Below are 19,132 nucleotides of genomic sequence, written 5' to 3' on the forward strand. Positions count from 1 at the left end.
GAAAAAAAAATCTGCCTGCAATGCTGGAGACACGGGGCAGGAGACCTGGGTGTGAGCCCTGGGTTGGGAAGATCCCCTAGAGAAGGAAATGGCACCCCACTCCAGTATTCTTGCCTGGGAAATCCCATGGACAGAGGAGCCTGGCAGGCTACAGTCCATGGGGTCACAAACAGTCGAACACGACTGAGTCATATAAATAACATACTCACATTTTCACTTTCACTCAGTGAAATTGAACTAAATATCCCACCACAGAGAAATGAGTAAGTGACCAGGCAGCTGTGCAACAGAATGCTCTTGAGCCATTAAAATGTCCTAAAGGAATACTTTTTGCCATGGAAAGTCATTTCCCATAGATTCATTGAAAAATTAAGATATAAAACAGTACAGGCAGTGGTAACATTTTCACTGAAACTTGGCATATAAAGTCTCTCACTCCTAGATGCAGAGGCAAAAACAAGAGATACTTTAAAAAGTTAACATGGCTGCCTCTATACAGATAAGGGCTTGCCATGTCTTTTTTTTATCTATAGTTTCACACTTTTCTATAAACACCAATGTTGCTCTAGTAAGAAAAAAAATGTTCTAAGAAGAAAAAATGGAAAAATCTGTAATAATAATTAGGTAGTTTATCTTTTAACACTCTCTCGAGTAGTTTGTCTGAAATTCTCTCATTTAGTGTTACAAATTCCCATAACAGGTAGAGAACCGATCCCCTTCCCATAAGAAGGCACCACCAAGTCCAACAAGAAGAGAAAGATTTTAGGATACAGAGAAGTTTGTTGTTTAGTTGCTAAGCTGTGTCCGACTCTTTTGTGAGTCCATGGGCTATAGCCTGCCAGGCTCCTCTGTCCATGGAATTCTCCAGGCAAGAATACTGGAGTGGGTTGCCATTTCCTTCTCCAGGGGATCTGTCCGACTCAGGGATTGAGCTCGAGTTGCCTGCATTGGCAGACGGATCCTTTACCACTGACTCCCAGGGAAGCTCCAGGCCTAAGCTTTGCTGTTCCACAGAAGGCAAGACCAGTGCGACACTGGCTCCACCTGCCAGCCACACAGGAGACCGCATGTAGAAAACACCCGGGAGGCCAAAGGGGAAGTTTCCAAAGCTGCTTCTCTCCCGCCCAGCCCTCTGCCCCTCACTTCTGCTGGGGGAGCGCAGAGCAGGCTGAGTTTGGGGGGCACCCCTGCGGGGTGCTGCTGCTTCGTCTATCGCCGAGCTTAGAGGCTCCCCTCCAGGAGGCACCGCCTCACAGGCCCCACTCACCTCGCCCACTGCGTTCACCACTGGCAGATGCCGCAGGCCCATCGTCCTGAACAGGGTGAACACTTGGGAGACGTGGGTGTTGGGCGAGACCGTGAAGGGTGCGGGGTTCATGTACGGGGTGACGTCCTGCAAAGAAGGCAACACGGTGACCCGCAGCCAGTCCTGCCCACCCAGGATGTGATGCTGGCCACGCAGACAAGGAGCAGGCTGTGCGGGATGGGCCCTCAGCCTCCTCACCCAGCCCCGGCCCCCAGGGAAGCCCTGCTCACCACGATCATGCGCGGGTTCAGCAGGGTCAGGTCCAAGTCGTGGATGTCGGGGTACCTCGGGTAATCCTCAGCCATCTCAGCGTAGGAGAGGCGTGGCTGGCTGGCACTCTGCAATCCCAACCCAGACACTGTCCTCGCACCAGATGTGGCCACAGGAGGAACCATGTTTAGGGGACTCTCCCTCAAGGTCTCAGAGCCAGGCAGGGAGCGCAGGGCCAGGACAGGTGCTCTAGAGTGAAACCTCCTGCTCCAAAGCCATTTCTTGGCCAATTCCCTAGCTGTGTCCCCTGGGCTGGTCTCCTAACTTCTCTGAACATCCCTTTCATCTGTAGAACAGATGTGAGCTATTCTAGAGTTTCAATGAGAAAAGTGGTAATAGTAGCTGTAGCTGGGGTGACTTGGGTCCCCTACAAGATTCATCTGCATTTTAATGCCTAGAACCTGTGAACACGGCCTTCTTGGAAAAGAGGCCTTTGCGGATGTAGTCAAGGTAAGAGGTGGTCACATGGAGGAGGGTGGGCCCCAAACCCAGGGACTAGTGTCCTGCTAAAACAAGAGAGGGCACAGAGGGAGGGCCGGGTAACAAAGAGGCAGACGCGAGTGATGTGCCTCCAGCCAGGGCAGGCCGAGGGCACCCACCACAAATGAGGGTGGCATGAATCCTTTCCTGGAGCCTTCAGAGGAAGCACAGCCTGGCCGACCGGGCGTTCTGTCCCAGGGCCGTCAAAACCAAGCAAGGACACACTGCTGTTGCTGGAAGCGTCTGAGGGGCCCGCCTGTGGGATTTTGCCCAGTTTGCAGTGACTGGAAACAGCAGCTCTAGGAAAGTCAGCCCAGAAAAGTCACAGGGGAGCTTTGCCACTATTCCTGCATCCTGAGTCTTCTGGACCGGTCACCACTCCTCCCCAACCCTCCTCCCCTTCTCTCCCCTCGGCCCATGGTCTTTGCTGTCCACCGCTGACCCCCAGGGCTTCCTCAGGCCAGCACTGGTGGCTTCTGTCTGCAGGTGAGGCTCTGTGTAGTCTGGCCTGCTTCATTCCTCCAACTCTCGTCCCTTGGGCCATTCCAGTGAGGTTGGGCCTCCCACAGGCCATACCCCCAAGCCCGAGCCACTCCATCCGTGGCCCTTCCTGTCCTGCACACATGAGTTGATGACCTCAGGCTGGCTGCCCACGGGCAAGACCCAAAGGAAAATTAGTTTGGGAACTAGGTTTCTGTGTGAGTTTTTCAGGCTCCATCTGAAAGGGTGAAGTGTGTTGCAGGTCACTGTATGGACCACTTTGAACACACATAAACCACAGAGAAAAAAAGACTACAGGGAAATTAACAAGAACAAAGGTATTTCTCTGGATAACACATGTAACAAAGTGCACACATGGCAGAAATTAAAGTGTAGAAGTTATATTAAAAGGCTACTGGGCAGAAGGACACTTAACAACAGGTGCAGAGGCCCTGGAGGGACTCTGAGCCCTGCTCAGCGTCAGGGCAGCAGGGATTGCACGCACTGCTCGGCAGCAGGTGTGGGGACTGGGTTCCGAGCGCCCTCATGCTTTCCAGAGGCCCGGTGCAGACAAGAAAGGAGACTCACCGACTGGCTTTCAGAGTAACAGACTCCTCGGACGAGCAGCGTGACGAGCTGCGAGCGCAGGACCAGGCCATGGAAGGTCAGCGGGCGGAAGCGCTCCTCCATGGTCCAGTCTTCGCTCGGGGACTGGTCAGGGTACAGGTTGGGGTAGGGGGTGTATCTGTTATACAAAAACCAGATGCTGCCTAGGGCACCCTCAGCAGGACTGCGTCCCGTCCACGGCCCCGAGCCCCGCCCGCTCTCCCAGGGACGGCCCTGGGCGAGGGGCCCCCTCACCTCCGCTCCAGCATCTGCTGCAGGAGATCCTCCTTCTCGCCCGGCTCCTCGGAGGTCACGTGCTCGTCGCACATGTTGCGCAGCTCGCTGGATGGGTAGGACTTCATGGACTGGCTTCGCCGGCGCTGCTCGCCGGCGCGGGTGAGGATGCTGGACTTCTGAGAATGGGAGGGGGCAGTGATAACAGACGGCTGCTCGAGGGCAGGCCAGCATCCACTCAGGGGAGGAGGTGGATGACCCTGAGGGTCAAAAGGCACAGGCCCACGCCAAAACGTCAAGAAACCTGCACGGTGGCTCAGAGACTTGTGTTTCAAGGAGCCTCTTGGAGCCCAAGTTTTCTGCCGGCCCCACGGCCCGACTCCTTTGATGTGGGGACAGTAAGGCAATTCTCCCATGTCATAGCTCTGCGGGCCTGTCAACTGATGCGCCCCCAACCTCCAAAGCCAAGGGTGGGGACTCAGCCCAAGTGAGGCAGCAGGACCCTCCCTCAACGCTGTTGCCTCCTGGTACCCACAGAGGAGCCGCCAGCCACCTGCTCACCCAGGGTGCACCGTGCCTGGTTCCTCAGCTTCCCTGTCCGTCCCACAGCTTCCTACAGACTTCTTTCTTAAGTAGGTCAGCTCCCACTGTTGGCAATTCAGAACCCTCTCTGGGACAACCTGCACCGAATGCTAACCACTGCTGATTAAAACTGGGCTTCCCTGGTGGCTCAGATGGTAAAGAATCTGCCTGCAATGCGGGAGAGCCGGGTTCGATCCCTCCGTCAGGAAGATCCCCTGGAGAAGGGAATGGCTACCCACTCCAGTATTCTTGCCTGGAAAATCCCATGGACTGAGGAGCCTGGTGGGCTGATTAAAACCACCACTTATCCGCATGCTTGCTGGAGTGAGAATGCACACACATCCTGATGGCCTAATGAAGTCCTTACTCACTGTCCAGTCCTTGCTCACTGTCGCATACAATGACAAGGGTGCTGACTTTCACAAGAGCCAGCCAGGGCCACCCTGTGTACAGGGTGCGACAAGTATGGGGTCAGTGTGAGTGTCAGGGAACCACTTGTCCATGGTCCACCCCTCCTCCGGGGTCCCTTTCTTTACCTTGAATTTGATGTTGTTACTGATGAGCTGGTTGCCCTTCATGAACTCCCTCTCGTTGCCCCGGTTCTCTGTGACCACCGGGAAGGCGTGGTGGACAGTGGTGCGTAGGATGCTGACCAGGGACTGGATGCGGGTGTGCGGGTAGACGTAGGTCAGATTGGGCTCCATGATGTCACTGGCTCGCAGTCTGGGGGAGGGAGAGAAGTGGTCCAGCCTCACGATGGAGCCTGTGGCCCCGGGAGCAGCCGTGACATGGCCGCGCTCCCTCTCCGTGCTGCCTGGACCACCAGGGTCCCTCTTCTGAACCACCTCCAGCCGATCCTTGAACACACGTGTTCCTTGGTACTCCCATCCCCTTCATAGGCACTGTTCCCTGCATCTGGAATATGCTCTTCCCTGCCTTGTCAGGTGGGTGGGCCAAGACCCTCATCTCAATACAAATGCCCCCTCACCATGAACCCCATCTGCTTGCTCAGGGTTTCAGCCATCCCTCCTCAGCACCCCATGGCACATGCCATGTGTCACCATTGAACTGCTAATGACATGGGAATTAAAATGAGAATCTTTGGGTGTCCCTTTAGACCAGGGATGGCAAGTATCACCCACAGGTCCAATCTGGTCACGCTTGCTCATTTACATGTTGTCCACGAGTGCTTCTGCACTACTATGATAGAGCTGGATAACTGTGATAGAGACCACATAGCCTGCAATGTTGGAAATATTGACTGGCTGGTCCTTTCTGGAAGCTGGCTGACTCCTACAGGACAGACTCTAAGCACCTTGCGTGATTCCAGACATGAGAGGCCTGATGGATAAGCTGGTGTCTATGCCCAGAGGAGCCACCACTGATAGACAACTCTTCACTGGGCACATGAGGCAGCTTGCTGTCACTCACAATGACTGGACGCTTAAATGTTCAATCATAACACTTCCTGTTTCACCAGAATGCCACAGCGGCTGAACAGTCCATGAAGCGACCCTGCCCACCCCAGCCTCCAGCCCACGGGGCGACTCCACTCTCCTGAAAACACTTGGGGACAAACGTGCTTGCTATTGTTACTTACCTTCTTCCAACCCAAGAATCTGTACTACTACCCCCTAATACAAAAGTTCCTGGGCCCTAGACTTCATAAATTCTGGAACTAAGACACAAAGAGAAATCCTGGCCTTACTTGTCCATTTCCACCTCTGTCTCCCATTCTAGCAGCGGCACGCCTCGCAGGCCCACGTGGATGTCATAAATGCCTTTATTGAAAAAGTCCCCTGTCCATTTGGCCACCTGAAATACAAAGGAAAGGCTTGAAAATAGGCTGCTGTGGGGGGAACTGGGCCTTGAATCTGAACAAGGCCTAGAAGGGGCGTGCTCACCATCAGGGTGATCATAAGGGGAAGGCCGTAAGTGATCTCGTTGGTAGACTCAATCAAGATGACCGTGAGACTGATGGTCATGCGGACGACCCCACCCAGGAAAGCCGCAGCACCAATCAGAGCAAAGGTCCCGGAGTAGATATGGCCTAATCCAATGTAACTGGTGAAGAAAGAGACCAAGAACATGGCTCAGAATCATACAGCGTGTGGTGGGGTGAGGGTAGTTTAGTCGCTAAGACATGTCGGACTATTGAGATCCTACAGACTATGGCCCGCCAGGCGCCTCTGTCCAAGGGATTTCCCAGGCGAGAATACTGGAGTGGGTTGCCATTTCCTTCTCCAGGGGATCTTCCCGACCCAGGGATCAAACCCAGGTATCCTGCATTGCAGGTGGATTCTTAACTACTGAGCCTCCAGGGAAGCCTGTGAGGTTGGGTAGGAAGCTATGATTCCCACACATGTGCATAAGTGCATGTATACACACACACACACACGCACAGAGTACCTTTTGAGGACATTGGCAACTAAACGTCCAAAAGCAGCTCCACACAGCAGAGAAGGCACGAAAAGGCCACTTGGAACAGAAATGCCGTAAGTCCAACATGCAAGTGAGAAATAGAGGATGAAGAACAAGGCCAAAGTGACGGGGCTAAACGTACCTGTGAAGCAAGAGCAGACTGACCTGAGTCCCACTAAGATGCTTACCAAGGCCTCCCAGACTACTCGGCTCCCACCAGGTCCTACTGTATCCTGTCTGGTTCACCTCCAGTGCTGGAGGCAGAAAGCCTATCTTTGTCTGGGTGATGTCACCAACGAAAAGCCCTGTTCTTGCTCAAAATTAGGGGTAAGCCCAGCTGTGTCTGAGGGTAAAGGGAAAGGGCGGGTGAATAATCATTTGTTCCTGTCCCAAAACCCAACCCCTGAGACTCACTATCCTGGTGGAAAAGCTGAAGGATGGCAGACTCCTGGGGATTGAAGAAGAGGGTAGCCATGTCATTGTAGGTCTCATTGGGACAAAAAAAGGTCTTGATACTTGAATTCACATCTTCTGAAGTGACCTGAGAAGCAAGAATCAAAAAGTCAAACACAGGTCCCTGACCAGGGCACTTGAGATTTCAAGTGGGACGTCTCCAGCAAGGTTGCAACAAACCTGGCATGCAAACTTTACTCATGATAAAACAGGTAGCAAAAACAGATCGAGATCCAAAAGCAGCCAACTGTGATACTGTATTCCTCACATTTTGAGAAAGAATCAGGATGATGGCCCTTATTCACGCACATTTGCAACAAAAATATAACCACAGCCATGATTCACTGTGGGTCTGGCTCAGTGCTACTTCTGTCAGAGGCGCTGGGGGAAGCCTGGTCCCCAGGGACCACAGACCATGGAGGACGAGGTAGAGGCCTGACAAGAGGCCCAGAGTGGTCAGGTGTCTGCAGAGGAGAGTCCAGGGCGCTGCGGACCTAAGCCCAGCTTTGTTCCAAGTGGAAAAAGCCTCTGCCCCGAGTTTGCTGCAGGAGAAACCTGCGTATATGAGGCCTACTGCAGATACCTTGCTCCTGGTTGCCCATCCCTCACCTGGCTGAACAAAACCCAAGATGGGAAAAGACGAGATTTCCTCACACCCCAGCCCTCTTCCCCTCTTCATCATCTTGTGTGAGCAGATGAGAGCCTGGCACTGTTAGACTCATCAGAGGGGTGTTCGTTTTCTGGCTGCTGGTGTTCAGCAGCACAGGGGGTGAACCTCATACCTGTCCCTGGGCAAACAACTAATGGGTGTTACTGCAAAGCTAACTGAGGAGACGGATTGTTCCTGGATCCCATTCCATCAGCGACACTGTAGAGATGCCCTTATGTGGACACTGTAACGACAGCAGGCCATGGGTTAGTATAATCCTACGAGGTGCGCCTGGCTGGGCAACACAGCCAGATGAAGGCTGCTGCAGGAAACAAGGGAGTGCCCCCTATGGGCAGAACCTGGCAGGGAAGAGCGGGCAACCGGGATGTATGTGCAAAGCTGTCAAGCGTCGACAAGCTGAGGAAACAGCTTAATAACCAACAACGCAATGTTTCCCCAACTTAGGTCTGGAGGAACCCAGTGCTGAAGGCGCACTGGAAAGAGTCCTGTGGTCAAGTGCATAGAGGAGCTCCACTGCACTTGCTGGAAATCAGTGTACCTGCAACAAGCAGGGAACAGGCTCCATGATCAGACAGACCCAACTCGCACCCTGTCACCCTCTGTGATCTTGGGAAAGGTACTCCATTTTGTGAAGCTTCCGTTTCCTCTTTTATAACATGGGAATGACATCTATCTCAGGCTACCTATTACTAGCTGACTGGTCTTGGGCAAGACCTCAGTTTGCCTCAGTTTTCTCATCTGTCAAGTGGGGACAATACTAGCCAGAGTAGCCATGGTGAAAACTAAGTGAGGTCATGTACGTACAGTGCTTAGTGGAGCGCCTGGCACACAAAGAACACGCCGAACATTCCTAACACTTACTGGAACTTTAAAGGCCCTGAGAAGTCCTGTGTTCAAGAAACCTACTTAGGCCTGGTTATCTCATCTGAATCTGTTTCCATTTGTTTGCTCTTGAATCATGTGTATAAATGCTCCTTAGAACACACTTTGGAAAGTACTGGCCTGGTAAGGAGGTGGCCTTGGGGAATAACCAGTAACAGGGATCGACAGATTTTTCCTGCGAAGAGTCAGAGAGTAACTATTTTAGGCTTTGCAAGCCACATATAGTCTCTAGTGCATGTTCTTCTGGCTTTCTTTTCCCAACTCTTAAAACTGTAAAAACCATTTTTAGCTCTGGGGCTACACAGCAACAAGCAGTTGCCAAGGGCTAGATGTGGTCCATGGACCATAGTTTGCTGATTTCTGATTGAGTACATTCTAGCTATTTAGTGTTCCTGGGGACACGGAAGATGCAGCCGTTCTAGACAAAAGCCCAAAGGGGCTCGGAGGGACTCCAGTAGCTCCCCAGGGGCCATTAAGACATGTACTGAGAGAATCTCCAGCCTCCACCCTAGGGTCCACTCTCAGATCCAACACACGTTGTAAACTAAGCTTCAATGCCTACCTCACTGTAGGGGTCAGGGGAGAGAGAGGAGTCCCCTCTATGATGACCAGGACTGTTCACAAAAGTGAAAAAGAGCCAGTTTGGTGAACATTCTCTCTTAGGTAAAATGACAGCTACGAAGCCCAGCCCCCATCCCCATCCGCCACCTAGCATTCTGACTCAGGTGTGGAACAGTGAACCAATGCATACACTGGCTCTAAACAGAGGCACGTCATACATTCTGGATGCTTCGTCTTTGTGGACATAGGACAAGGGCAGCAGGTACACAGGAGGTTACCTGGAGTGGAATGGAGTCATTCCCAACTTGAGCCGCAGAAGTCACCTGGCGGCATTCTCCCAACACCATGGAGGCCACAAACACCACCACAGTGGTCACCAGGGACACCAAGAGGCTCTCCAAGACTCTAGGAGGCAAAACACAGCTGTTGGCATGGATTAAAAAGATACCTGGTCTTGGGAACTCGAAACTGCCTACCCCCAACCCTCCCTGCCCCCAGAGCATGCACAGCTGCCCCTGGGCAGTCAGCACATGTGCAGAATGTATCAGCGGCTTGCTGTGTTCCAGCAATCTCTATGTACAAATCTGTACAGGTGGTTAGTGGTGAGGCTGCTGCGGCCACATCATCTCTCTCCAAGGAATGAACGGCCTCCCACTTTAAGTCCCAGGGTGAGAGTCTCATGACAGCACACCTCTTGGTGGGGCCGATACTGACTCTCCCATGAGTCCCCGTGGCCAAGTCCAGACAGGCCGGGAGCCAGAGTGGCTCTGATATGAGTTAAGCTCAGCCGCAGTCTCTTGGTCTGTCTGATAAACACGTTTATGTTCTCAGTCTTAGACGTGACCTGGAAGCTGGCGTGGGAAGTGGGGTCTATTCCTCAGGAGAGATGGCCCGGTCCACACGGGGCCCAGGAGCCGCAGCAGGTGGGGGAGGCGACTGCGAGGGTACCTGACGAGCTTAGGTTTCGGGTGCACGTTTCGCATACGGTACTTTGCAAGCCTCTTGTTCAGACAGTTGAACGTGGCTCCCAGGAGGCCCCCAATGACCCCCATCGCGATGAAGAAACCCAAGTCCATAGCTGTCCAGAGATGACATTTTTTATCAGAGTCAGAGCACTGAGAGAAAGGGCAGGGGAGGGAGAGAGAAAAACCAGAGTGCCCGTGAGAACAGGAAGGGGCAGGAGCAGAGAAGACAGAAACGAGAGGCGAAGCGGTGCTGGAATCCTGTCCACACTGAGCATACGCGTGCAGGAGGCTACAGCGCCCAGGCGCACCTACCTCTGCCAGCTTCTCGCTGCTACTTTACTTAAGAGCAGTTGTCATGGGCCAAGAAAGAAATTCTGAGGGCAAGGACAAAACATACCTTAAACTCGCCGAAGTTCAGCAGCCCAGGGAGCTGGAAGGAACCCCAACTTCCAAACTGAATTCCAGAACGAAAGAAGTTGAGGGTGAAGGTGGCAGACATGGAGCAGAAGAGCTGGGAAACAGGTGACAAACACAAAAACAGCTGAAAGCCACAAGTCCTACTTCCTCCCGGACGCGTCCCATAAACCTACTGCTCCACACAGAGACCTCCGACTCCAGGTCTGGACATGGGGCTCTGGTGACCACGGCTGTAAGTTCACCTCAAGTGTGAAAAGCTGGAAATCGGGCTAGTGGGAGTTTCCATTCAGCCTTCTCTGGACTATTTAAAGTCTATGGTGCACCAGACCCTAGGCTAAAAGAGGAACAGAAAACACCAGAGGCAGAATGTGTTCCCCGAGCGAGCAGATGGGCGCTCAGTCAGGACCACAGCTGCTCTCACCTTCCCAGTCAGATAGCTCGTCATCAGAGGGTAATGTCTCACTGGGGACGGGAAGGATGTTGACATGGGAAGTAGAGAACAGTCCACATGAGTTAATAAGGGAAGTAGAATACAGTCCATAGAAGGATACAGGCATCTAGAGCAAAGAAGTCAGTCTGGCCTCATCAAAACTACAGGTTAACCTGAAACTATCCATTAAATCAAGCCTTATACCACTGGGATATGTCCCTTATTCACTTTGGTAATTCCCCTTGTCTCAAAGTCTCCTTTAACACTAATAAACTACTCTTTGTTGTTGAGTTGCTCAGTTGTGCGACTCTCTTGCAACCCCATGGGCTGCAGCCCATCAGGCTCCCCTGTCTATGGGATTTCCCAGGCAAGAATACTGGAGTGGGTTGCCATTTCCTTCTCCAGAGGGTCTTCCCGAGCCAGGGACTGAATCCAAGTCTTCTGCACTGGGGGTGGATTCTTTACCATGGAACCACCTACAGCAGCCTTATTTTGGTTAGCACTGACATGGTCTACCTTTTCTGTTCCTTTTATTTTCAGACATTTATGACTGTACATAAAGTATGTCTGTGGTAAACAGTGAAAGAGGAGGAAAAAAACTCCTGGTAAATGTATCGAGTAAGAGTTGTCCAGATGAAACCTGGGGTGTGGGTGGGTGGTTAAGCTCGGGGAAGGCCCTCCTTACCACTCTCCATGTGAGCCCTTGGTTCCAGAAGGACGAACCCTCCTCCAGACTGAACAGGGTGCCCCCAATGGGGGCCCCAAAAGCCGCAGCAACTCCAGCAGCTGCCCCTGCTGATACAAAGTCCCGCTTGTCTCTGAGGGGTGGAGAGAGAGATGGTTTATCTGAGAAACAGTCCTCAGGCTGCAAAGGGCAGTTTTCTCACTTCCTTATGCACCGACATTTTATTATCTCGAGACCCAAGAACAGTCAGGCCTCACAAAGGGCTTCGGTTTCTGCCAAACTGACTCGGCACTGAACACAGTTCACTAACCAGCCAGATGCTCTCCCCCACTGAACTCCGCCAGGCAGGGGGTTCCCTGATGTTAGTCAACTCCAAGCATGAACTCTCAGAAGGCAGGTTGAAGATTTCCGGTGTCACCACTGAGCCACCGGCTCCCTAGACCTTCCTTCCAGAAAGCCCAATACCAGAGAAAATGGCCAAGTGTGGCTGCAAGCAGGACAGGTGACAGTGCCCGGCAGGAAGGTGAGAAGGTGGACCCCAACCCGGGTGTGAGCCCCTGACTGCAGGGCCTTGCCAGGCATGCAGGTCAGTAATACCTGCAAATTGCACAGGGTGCAGAGACCTTCCAAGCCTGAAGTGGTGGACCAAGTAAATAAACTCCAATCTTGATAATATGCCAATGGACTTTCCCAGTTGTATTTTTGATTTGGACCATGTTCTGTGTTGCCAGAGATGCTTCTAGGCCCCAGGTTATGGCAAAACAGAAGCTGTGATACCTGCTTGCCCCTTGTGCTCCTAATCTTCAGAAAAATAATTCAAAGCCCATCTCCTTCCTGACGGTCAGGTTCTGCATGCAGCCTACCCAAGCTGGGGAGACCGTGAGCCCGGTTACAGCAAGTACAAGATCTCAGTGGCAATAAACGAACAGCTTGTTTTTTTAAAAAACAAAAACACCCCAATTTCTAACCTTTCCATACCTGTCACTTCGAAAATAGGGGAAATTAAACTGGATCTTTCGTAAGGAGATGCTCTGAAACTAGAATGGGAGAAAACAGAGTTAGGGAGGGGCCCGAGGCTGCAGGAAGCCACAGCACTGAGTCCCCGCAGCCTGACCGCTCCTGGGTAGGAGCCACAAGGAGGAGAGTCTAGGACAGCAGCTGCTAAAAGAGGTGACTTTGAAGAGGAACTTCTTTCCTACCCCCGGATTCCTAGGCTCTTTGGAAATTGCATTTTGTACATAGTCAACAAGTCTGAAAGGAAAAGGGGAAACAGCTGGGTGAAGGGTGGAGAGAAACGGAAAGCTGCTACGGAAGACAACGTGAGCTCTGCTCGGGGCAGTCACCAGGGAAGAGCCAAGTGACTGCTTGACAAAGTCTCAGACTACCGCCCCATCCTGGCCTGGCCTCCTTCTACCTCTCAGCTTACTTCCTAGAGGCCGGTGCATGGAGACGAGATGAGGCAGTAACAGGAGAGATCAAAAGATGGGCTCTGGGCGACAGGGACTGCTCTCCTTCTCCTGGACAACACAATGACCACAGCCAATTCCCTCCCCTTAGAATGTGAGACATAAACTGTTTACAAGTGACAGTTCACAAGGAACTGAGACTTTCCTCTGTGGACCAGCCTGTGAGAAGGGGAGTCTCGGAGTCCCGAGTGAGCCCCTTGGCCTCCCTGAGCCTCAGCTCCTCATCTAGGAATGATGAGGAGGAGGACAACTAAACCCGAGGGGGCTTTTTTCTGGTTGGGCCACATGGCTTGTGGGATCTTAGTTCCCCAACCGGGGATGGGACCCGGGCCCATGGCAGTGGAAGCTCAGAGTCCTAACCACTGGACTCACCAGGGAAGTCCCTGAAGTGGCTTTCAAGAAGAGAGGAGATGGGACAAGAGAGTCTGGCCCAGATGGCACCTGATGAACAGCAGCTGTTATTCCCTTGCTGCATCCAATGGTATCAGCGTTGGCCTGTGCCTGAAACCATCATAGCCAAGGCTTCCAGCCTCTCTCGAGACACTCTGCAAGCCACCCTGTGTGCAGGTGCTTGGCAACGGCTGTGGGAGCACCGGGTAACTTTCGTTTAAACTTTCTCTCTGTTCCATTTCTGCTCCCAGGACCCCACAGGGCCCCAGTACAACCTCCAGGTACCAGCTACCTGCTCTCCTGGGAGACAGACCTCATAGTTTCTCATCAACCCAAACTGATAATGGAGACCAAGGCCACATTAGGGTGCTCTTGATGGATTTTTTTCCAATTTTAACCACAGACACGCCCCTGCCCAGGAGGCCCACTCTGAAGGCCAATTAACCCCTGACAGCCCATAAACCCTTACCTGTGGGAGGCCAGCCCCCACCACTGCTCCACTGTGGATCATGGGGCCTTCCTTCCCCACAAAGAGCCCTGGGAACAGGTGGAAAAAGGCAAGACAATCTATCAGCACAGAACAATCTTTGTTACATAGACCTTTCTCTTGACAACTATAAAACAGAGGTGATCAAGCGACTTGCTAACAGTAAGAGTGAGTCAAATCCCCACCAAATAAGAGAAAGTAACCTTGAAATTCTAAATTGGGGGTCAGCAAATCATAGCCTGTGGGACAAGACAGGCTTGCTGCCTATTTTTATATAGCCCAAGAGCTCAGAATGGTTTTTTACATTCTCGAATGGATACATTTGAAGTGGTTATATAAGTTTAAGCACCTACATAATAGCTCCTTTTTGCCACTTGGCCCACAAAGCCTAAAATATTTACCATCTGGCACAAAAACCTTGCTGACTTTGCTAAAAGCCAACTCCACAAACCAACTAGACAGGCGCTCTACTTTGAAACTCAATGGTGCGCTGGTCAGACAGCTCTGAATGGTAACTTATTAACAGCATTTACATTTAAAAACTAACTCATCAACAAAAAGTACAGAGATCTGTTTGAGGGCAGAAACTTCAAGGCCACATCTGCTTAATGTACACCCATAATGATTCTTGTCGCCTTCTCCCCTGGAAGGCTTGAAGGATAAAGGTCAGGAAGACGCTTTGATGACTTCCCTGGTGGTCTGCTGGCTAAGACTCCAACCTCCCAATGCAGGGGACCTGGGCTTGATCCCTGGTCAGGAAGTAGATTCCACATGCTACAACCAAAAGATCCTGTGTGCTCCAAGTAACAGGGCTTCTGAGGTAGTGCAATAAAGAAATGGCGCCTGCTAACACAGGAAATGCAGGAGATGCGGGTTTGATCCCTGTGTTGGGAAGATCCCCTAGAGGAAGAAATGGCAACCCATTCCAATATCCCTGCTTGGAGAATCCCAGAGACAGAGGAGCCTGTCAGGCTACAGTCCACAGGGTCACAAAGAGTTGGACACGACTGAGGATGCTTGCACACCCCAAATAAGACCCAGCGTAGCCAAATAAATAAATATTTTTAAAAAAGAAAAAGAAGGAAGAAAGAAAGACCCTCCTGACCTCCAGCCACACTGAACAGCACTCCAAAGACTTTGCAGAGCAGGGTTCGGAGACGCACAATTCCAGGCACTTTCACGCCGTTCAGATAGCATTTGATCTCGGGGATCCCAGAACCGGCTGCCACTGGCTGAGGGGGAGAGCAGGCATACTGAGAAACTCAGAACCCACTGGCCTCATCCTGGACAGCACCACACTCAGTAGGCCTGATGCATTTCTAACAAGTTCCTGGTGATTTAACATCTCTTGAGAGGGGAGGCTTTTCAACAATCAATCTGTTCAGTTCAGTCGCTCAGTCGTGTCCGACTCTTTGCGACCCCATGAACCGCAGCATGCCAGGCCTCCCTGTCCATCACCAACTCCTGGAGTCTTCCCAAACCCATGTCCATCGAGTCGGTGATGCCATCCAACCATCTCATTCTCTGTCATCCCCTTCTCCTCCTGCCCTCAATCTTTCCCAGGATCAGGGTCTTTTCAAATGAGTCAGCTCTTCGCATCAGGTGGCCAAATACTGCCCTTTATTTCCAGAGATTCTTACCTCATTTGTCTAAGCTGGTCACTTTTAAAGTTCTTTAAGGTTTAAAGCATTTGTTATTCTAAGGTGTTTTTACAGTTCCCCAGGTGTTTCTTCTAATGTGCTGCCAAGGTTGAGAAGCAACCTTCTAGTCTAGATTGTTCCCCTTTTATCTCCCCAGAGCCTGAAACCACTTTCAGAAAACCTAAGTGAAAGAGAGATCACTTTTTCTACAGGAATCTATACTCTTAAGACTCAATCAGTGTCTTGACATTTTGGAAATGAAGATGGAGAAAAATGGAGAACCTCATGAGCAAGAGGCAAGACCCCCACTGCCTCATCCCCATCACACCTCACCTCAATTAGGACAAGAAGGCTTGCGAAGAAGACAAACGTCAAGTTGAAACCCAAGAGTTCCAGGAGGGACAGTGCAAGACAGCCTTTCTGGCTGCACTCCTCCACCGCTGCAGACATGGGGTTAAGGAAAAGGAGCCTGCCAGCAGGGGTGGTCCTGCCACCACTGGATACGAAGCAGTTTCTCCTCCTCTGAAGCATGGGGGCTGCTCACTGCACTTCTTCCTGTTTTCCACATATAAACCTCACAAAAACACAACTGTCTGAGATGTCTTCTCATTGGTGTTTTCAGTCATTAAGTCACGTCTGACTCTTTCGCAACCCCATGGACTGTAGCCTGCTGGGCTCCTCTGTCCAAGGGATTTCCCAGGCAAGAATACTGGAGTGGGTCTCCATTCCCTTCTCCAGGGGATGTTCTCAACCCAGGGGTAGAAACTGCGACTCCTGCATGGGCAGGCGTTGAGCCACCTGGGAAACCTTTGTCTCCTACACTAGGAACCATTTTAAAATCATGAAATACTTCAAACATTACAAGATGTACAAACACCTATACCCTCAGAGCCTTAACAAATCTCAGTGTTAAGCCACATCTGCTCCAGGTGCTTTTTGAAAATTAAAACACTAGATACCATTCAAAACAGCAACAAAACCCCTTGTGTTTCCCTCTCTCCTGGAAGAAACCCCTAACCTGAACCCTTGCACATCCTCCCTGGAACATGTCCATGTGCATCCACACTGTTCTCAGTGTTTCTGAAATTGAAACAGTGGCGTTGCGGTTGATGCACCTTCTACCCTTGCCTTCTCTCCCTCAACATTTTTTGAGAATTAGCCATGCTGATCTAAAAGCTCTGGTTCAATTTCACTTCTCTGTGAAATTAAAATTACACCATCCGAATTACAACTGGCCCACTCGTCCCTCTGGTGTGACAGCAGTGTTTTGCAATCCTAGAGATGCAATGAACATCTCCGCGCATGCCTGAGGGCCACACCTAGAACACAAACACAGGAGTCAGGGGCGCCACCTTCCTGTTATTTAATTTTCACTTCCCTGATGGTGGTGAGGTAAGCGCTCTTCCACAGGTAATTTTCCTCTTCCGAGAACTGTCTGCTCACATCCTTTGTACGTTTTTCTACTGAGCTGTTTCGGCTTTTTTCTTAACTGAGTTGCCATTCTCCCTCTATTATGGATTCTAGTTATTTGTCTCTTAAACGCACAAAGAATCACTTCTCCTAAGCTGTAAACTTGTTTTTCAGTTTGTTTATGGGGTTTTATTGTCTGAGTTTTTTTTTTTGGCGTGTGTATAAACAAAATGTTTACTTTGATGTCATCAAGTTTACTGATCTTCATGCCTTCTGGAGTTCTTAGAAATTACTCCCTGGTCTTGATGTTACAGTCTCTTCAAATGTTGTTTTGCCTATTTACATCTTTAATCCATCTGGAATTAACATACAGTACAAAGTAAGAATCTAATTTTGAATTTTTCCAGATGGGTAACCAATCTCCCAGCATCTTTTATTAACAAACCCATCCTTTCTCACTGACTTATAATATTAACTCTCTCACTCACTGCATTGCTGTATGTGTGTGGGCCAGTTTCTGCTTCTCTATTACTTTCCACTGGTCTAATTGGGTGTTCTTGTACCACTATGACACTGGGTTAACTACTGTATCTTAAATTATGTAAATCTTGACATCTAGGATGGCCAGTCCCATCTGCTGTTCAAAGCTGTCTCAGATACTTTGGGCTCTTTATGATTCCACACAAATTTAGGAAGAGAATTTTCAAGTTCCATGAACAATTCTAGTGAGACTTTCCTTGGAACCACAATCAGTTCACAGACTGATGAGAAAAAACAGGTATCTGGGCTTCCTGTGTTACTACCATGACCACGAGCATCTTTCTATTCAAGTCTTCCTCTGTGTCCTTTGATAATAAAGAAAAACTTTAAACCCAAGTGGCCAGTAAGTAGCTCTTCAAAGATCACGTCTGTAAACTCATTTCTGTATGGGAAAGCAGGGTGAGCAACCACACATGTTGGGGAACACTGTGACCCCTGTAAAGGATACAAGCCTGCACCACTCCAAACTTGAGCTGCGTGAAGAGCCGAGCAAAGAAGTCCACGAAGAGACCCACCTGGGGAGAGGACAAGAGCTGTCACCTGAGTTTCCACGCTGTCATAGGCACTCCCCTGGAAACACAGCCTCCCACCCCCCACCGCTTGTTCTTGTTGGTCACACGCACCCATGCTACCAACAGGCCATGTATGAACAGGCCTTTCCTTAGTCAAGGAGTGCCCCACCTGAGTCTGGTCCCACAGCCCTTCTGAGGACAAAAGAAGGGGTGTAGCTAAGTTGTCAGAAGGAGAGTTACAACACATAGGGATAAGAATAGAAAAAGAACCTAAGACCAAGGAAGACTGAGAGCGCTTAGAAACAGCACAGAGGCCTGTGAGGGCCTGCTCTGCTCTTCCAAAGGCAGGGTCAAAAGAAGAAATCCAAACACATTTTCAGTGATCCTTAGCTGGGTAAGTGTAGAAAGGATTAGGGTATCAGAATATTACTTTGAAAGCCAGTACCTACTCAGAAGTAGTATACGCCTCTTGCACGTCTGTTGTTATTCATTTGCTAAGTTATGTCCGAGTTTTTGCAACCACCTTGACTGTAGCACGCCAGGCTCCTGTCCTCCACTATCTCTCAGAGTTTGCTCACGTTCTTGTCCACTGATGATGCCATCCAACCATCTCATCCTCTGTCACCCCCTTCTCCTTCTGCCCTCAATCTTTCCCAGTATCAGGACTTTTTTCCAATGGGTCAGCTCTTTGCATCAGGTGGCCAAAGTATATTCAGGACTGATTTCCTTTAGGATTGACTGGTTTGATCTCCTTGCATTCCAAGCGACTCTCCAGAGTCTTCACCACCACAATTCAAAAGCATCGATTCTTTGGCACTCAGTTATTACCATTTTGTAAGTCATGACTTTGATTTATAACCATTGTATAGCCAATGGTTAGCCTGGTGAGTAAGAGAAAACCACTCCTGTTCCACTAGCTCACTCTCTGAAGTGCATGCTCAGGACTTCAGAGAACTGGGAAGACTTCTGACCATGTGAATTCAGGATCAAAGGCTTTGTGCCTTTAACTCTGGTCTTCCCACAAACCAGTGCTTGGGGGCTTTTAAATACTGAAACAATAAACAGTGACAGATCAAAGGAGAAGAAAGCCAGCAGCAAGAGGAGATGGTTGCTACATTATTAAGGCAGGTCTGCTTTCCCACAACGGGAGGGTGTTCAGTGGAGTTGCTAGAGTTTGACATGACAGTTGCAGAAAGACTAACACCTATATGGCTAGTGACTATGCTTATTACAGGGTAATCTGCA

The 19,132-nt window shown here is 50.5% G+C and overlaps 1 protein-coding gene across 6 annotated transcripts in view; it reads right to left on the reverse strand.

Annotated features, from left to right (window-relative positions):
- CLCN6 (chloride voltage-gated channel 6) overlaps nucleotides 1-19,132 on the reverse strand; it is a 33,230-nt gene that overhangs the window by 5,186 nt on the left and 8,912 nt on the right. For 3 of the 6 annotated variants that reach the window (XM_060396109.1, XM_060396108.1, XM_042257241.2), the window contains 18 exons: nucleotides 17,824-17,890; nucleotides 15,759-15,865; nucleotides 14,891-15,017; nucleotides 13,768-13,835; nucleotides 12,421-12,479; nucleotides 11,443-11,575; nucleotides 10,308-10,421; nucleotides 9,894-10,060; nucleotides 9,224-9,350; nucleotides 6,794-6,920; nucleotides 6,368-6,521; nucleotides 5,863-6,022; nucleotides 5,667-5,773; nucleotides 4,495-4,681; nucleotides 3,398-3,555; nucleotides 3,125-3,281; nucleotides 1,537-1,644; nucleotides 312-1,393 (listed from right to left, as the gene is read on the reverse strand). In XM_060396109.1, coding sequence (XP_060252092.1) covers nucleotides 794-1,393; nucleotides 1,537-1,644; nucleotides 3,125-3,281; nucleotides 3,398-3,555; nucleotides 4,495-4,681; nucleotides 5,667-5,773; nucleotides 5,863-6,022; nucleotides 6,368-6,521; nucleotides 6,794-6,920; nucleotides 9,224-9,350; nucleotides 9,894-10,060; nucleotides 10,308-10,421; nucleotides 11,443-11,575; nucleotides 12,421-12,479; nucleotides 13,768-13,835; nucleotides 14,891-15,017; nucleotides 15,759-15,865; nucleotides 17,824-17,890 — 2,727 coding nt within the window. In that variant the 3' untranslated portion in view covers nucleotides 312-793. Of the gene's footprint in view, nucleotides 1-311; nucleotides 1,394-1,536; nucleotides 1,645-3,124; nucleotides 3,282-3,397; nucleotides 3,556-4,494; nucleotides 4,682-5,666; nucleotides 5,774-5,862; nucleotides 6,023-6,367; nucleotides 6,522-6,793; nucleotides 6,921-9,223; nucleotides 9,351-9,893; nucleotides 10,061-10,307; nucleotides 10,422-11,442; nucleotides 11,576-12,420; nucleotides 12,480-13,767; nucleotides 13,836-14,890; nucleotides 15,018-15,758; nucleotides 15,866-17,823; nucleotides 17,891-19,132 lie in introns of those variants that run through there. The other 3 variants (XM_004013715.6, XR_001044011.5, XM_060396111.1) reach the window with 3 other exon arrangements.

This window comes from Ovis aries, chromosome 12 (genome assembly GCF_016772045.2).
Source record: "Ovis aries strain OAR_USU_Benz2616 breed Rambouillet chromosome 12, ARS-UI_Ramb_v3.0, whole genome shotgun sequence".
Lineage (NCBI taxonomy): Eukaryota > Metazoa > Chordata > Mammalia > Artiodactyla > Bovidae > Ovis > Ovis aries.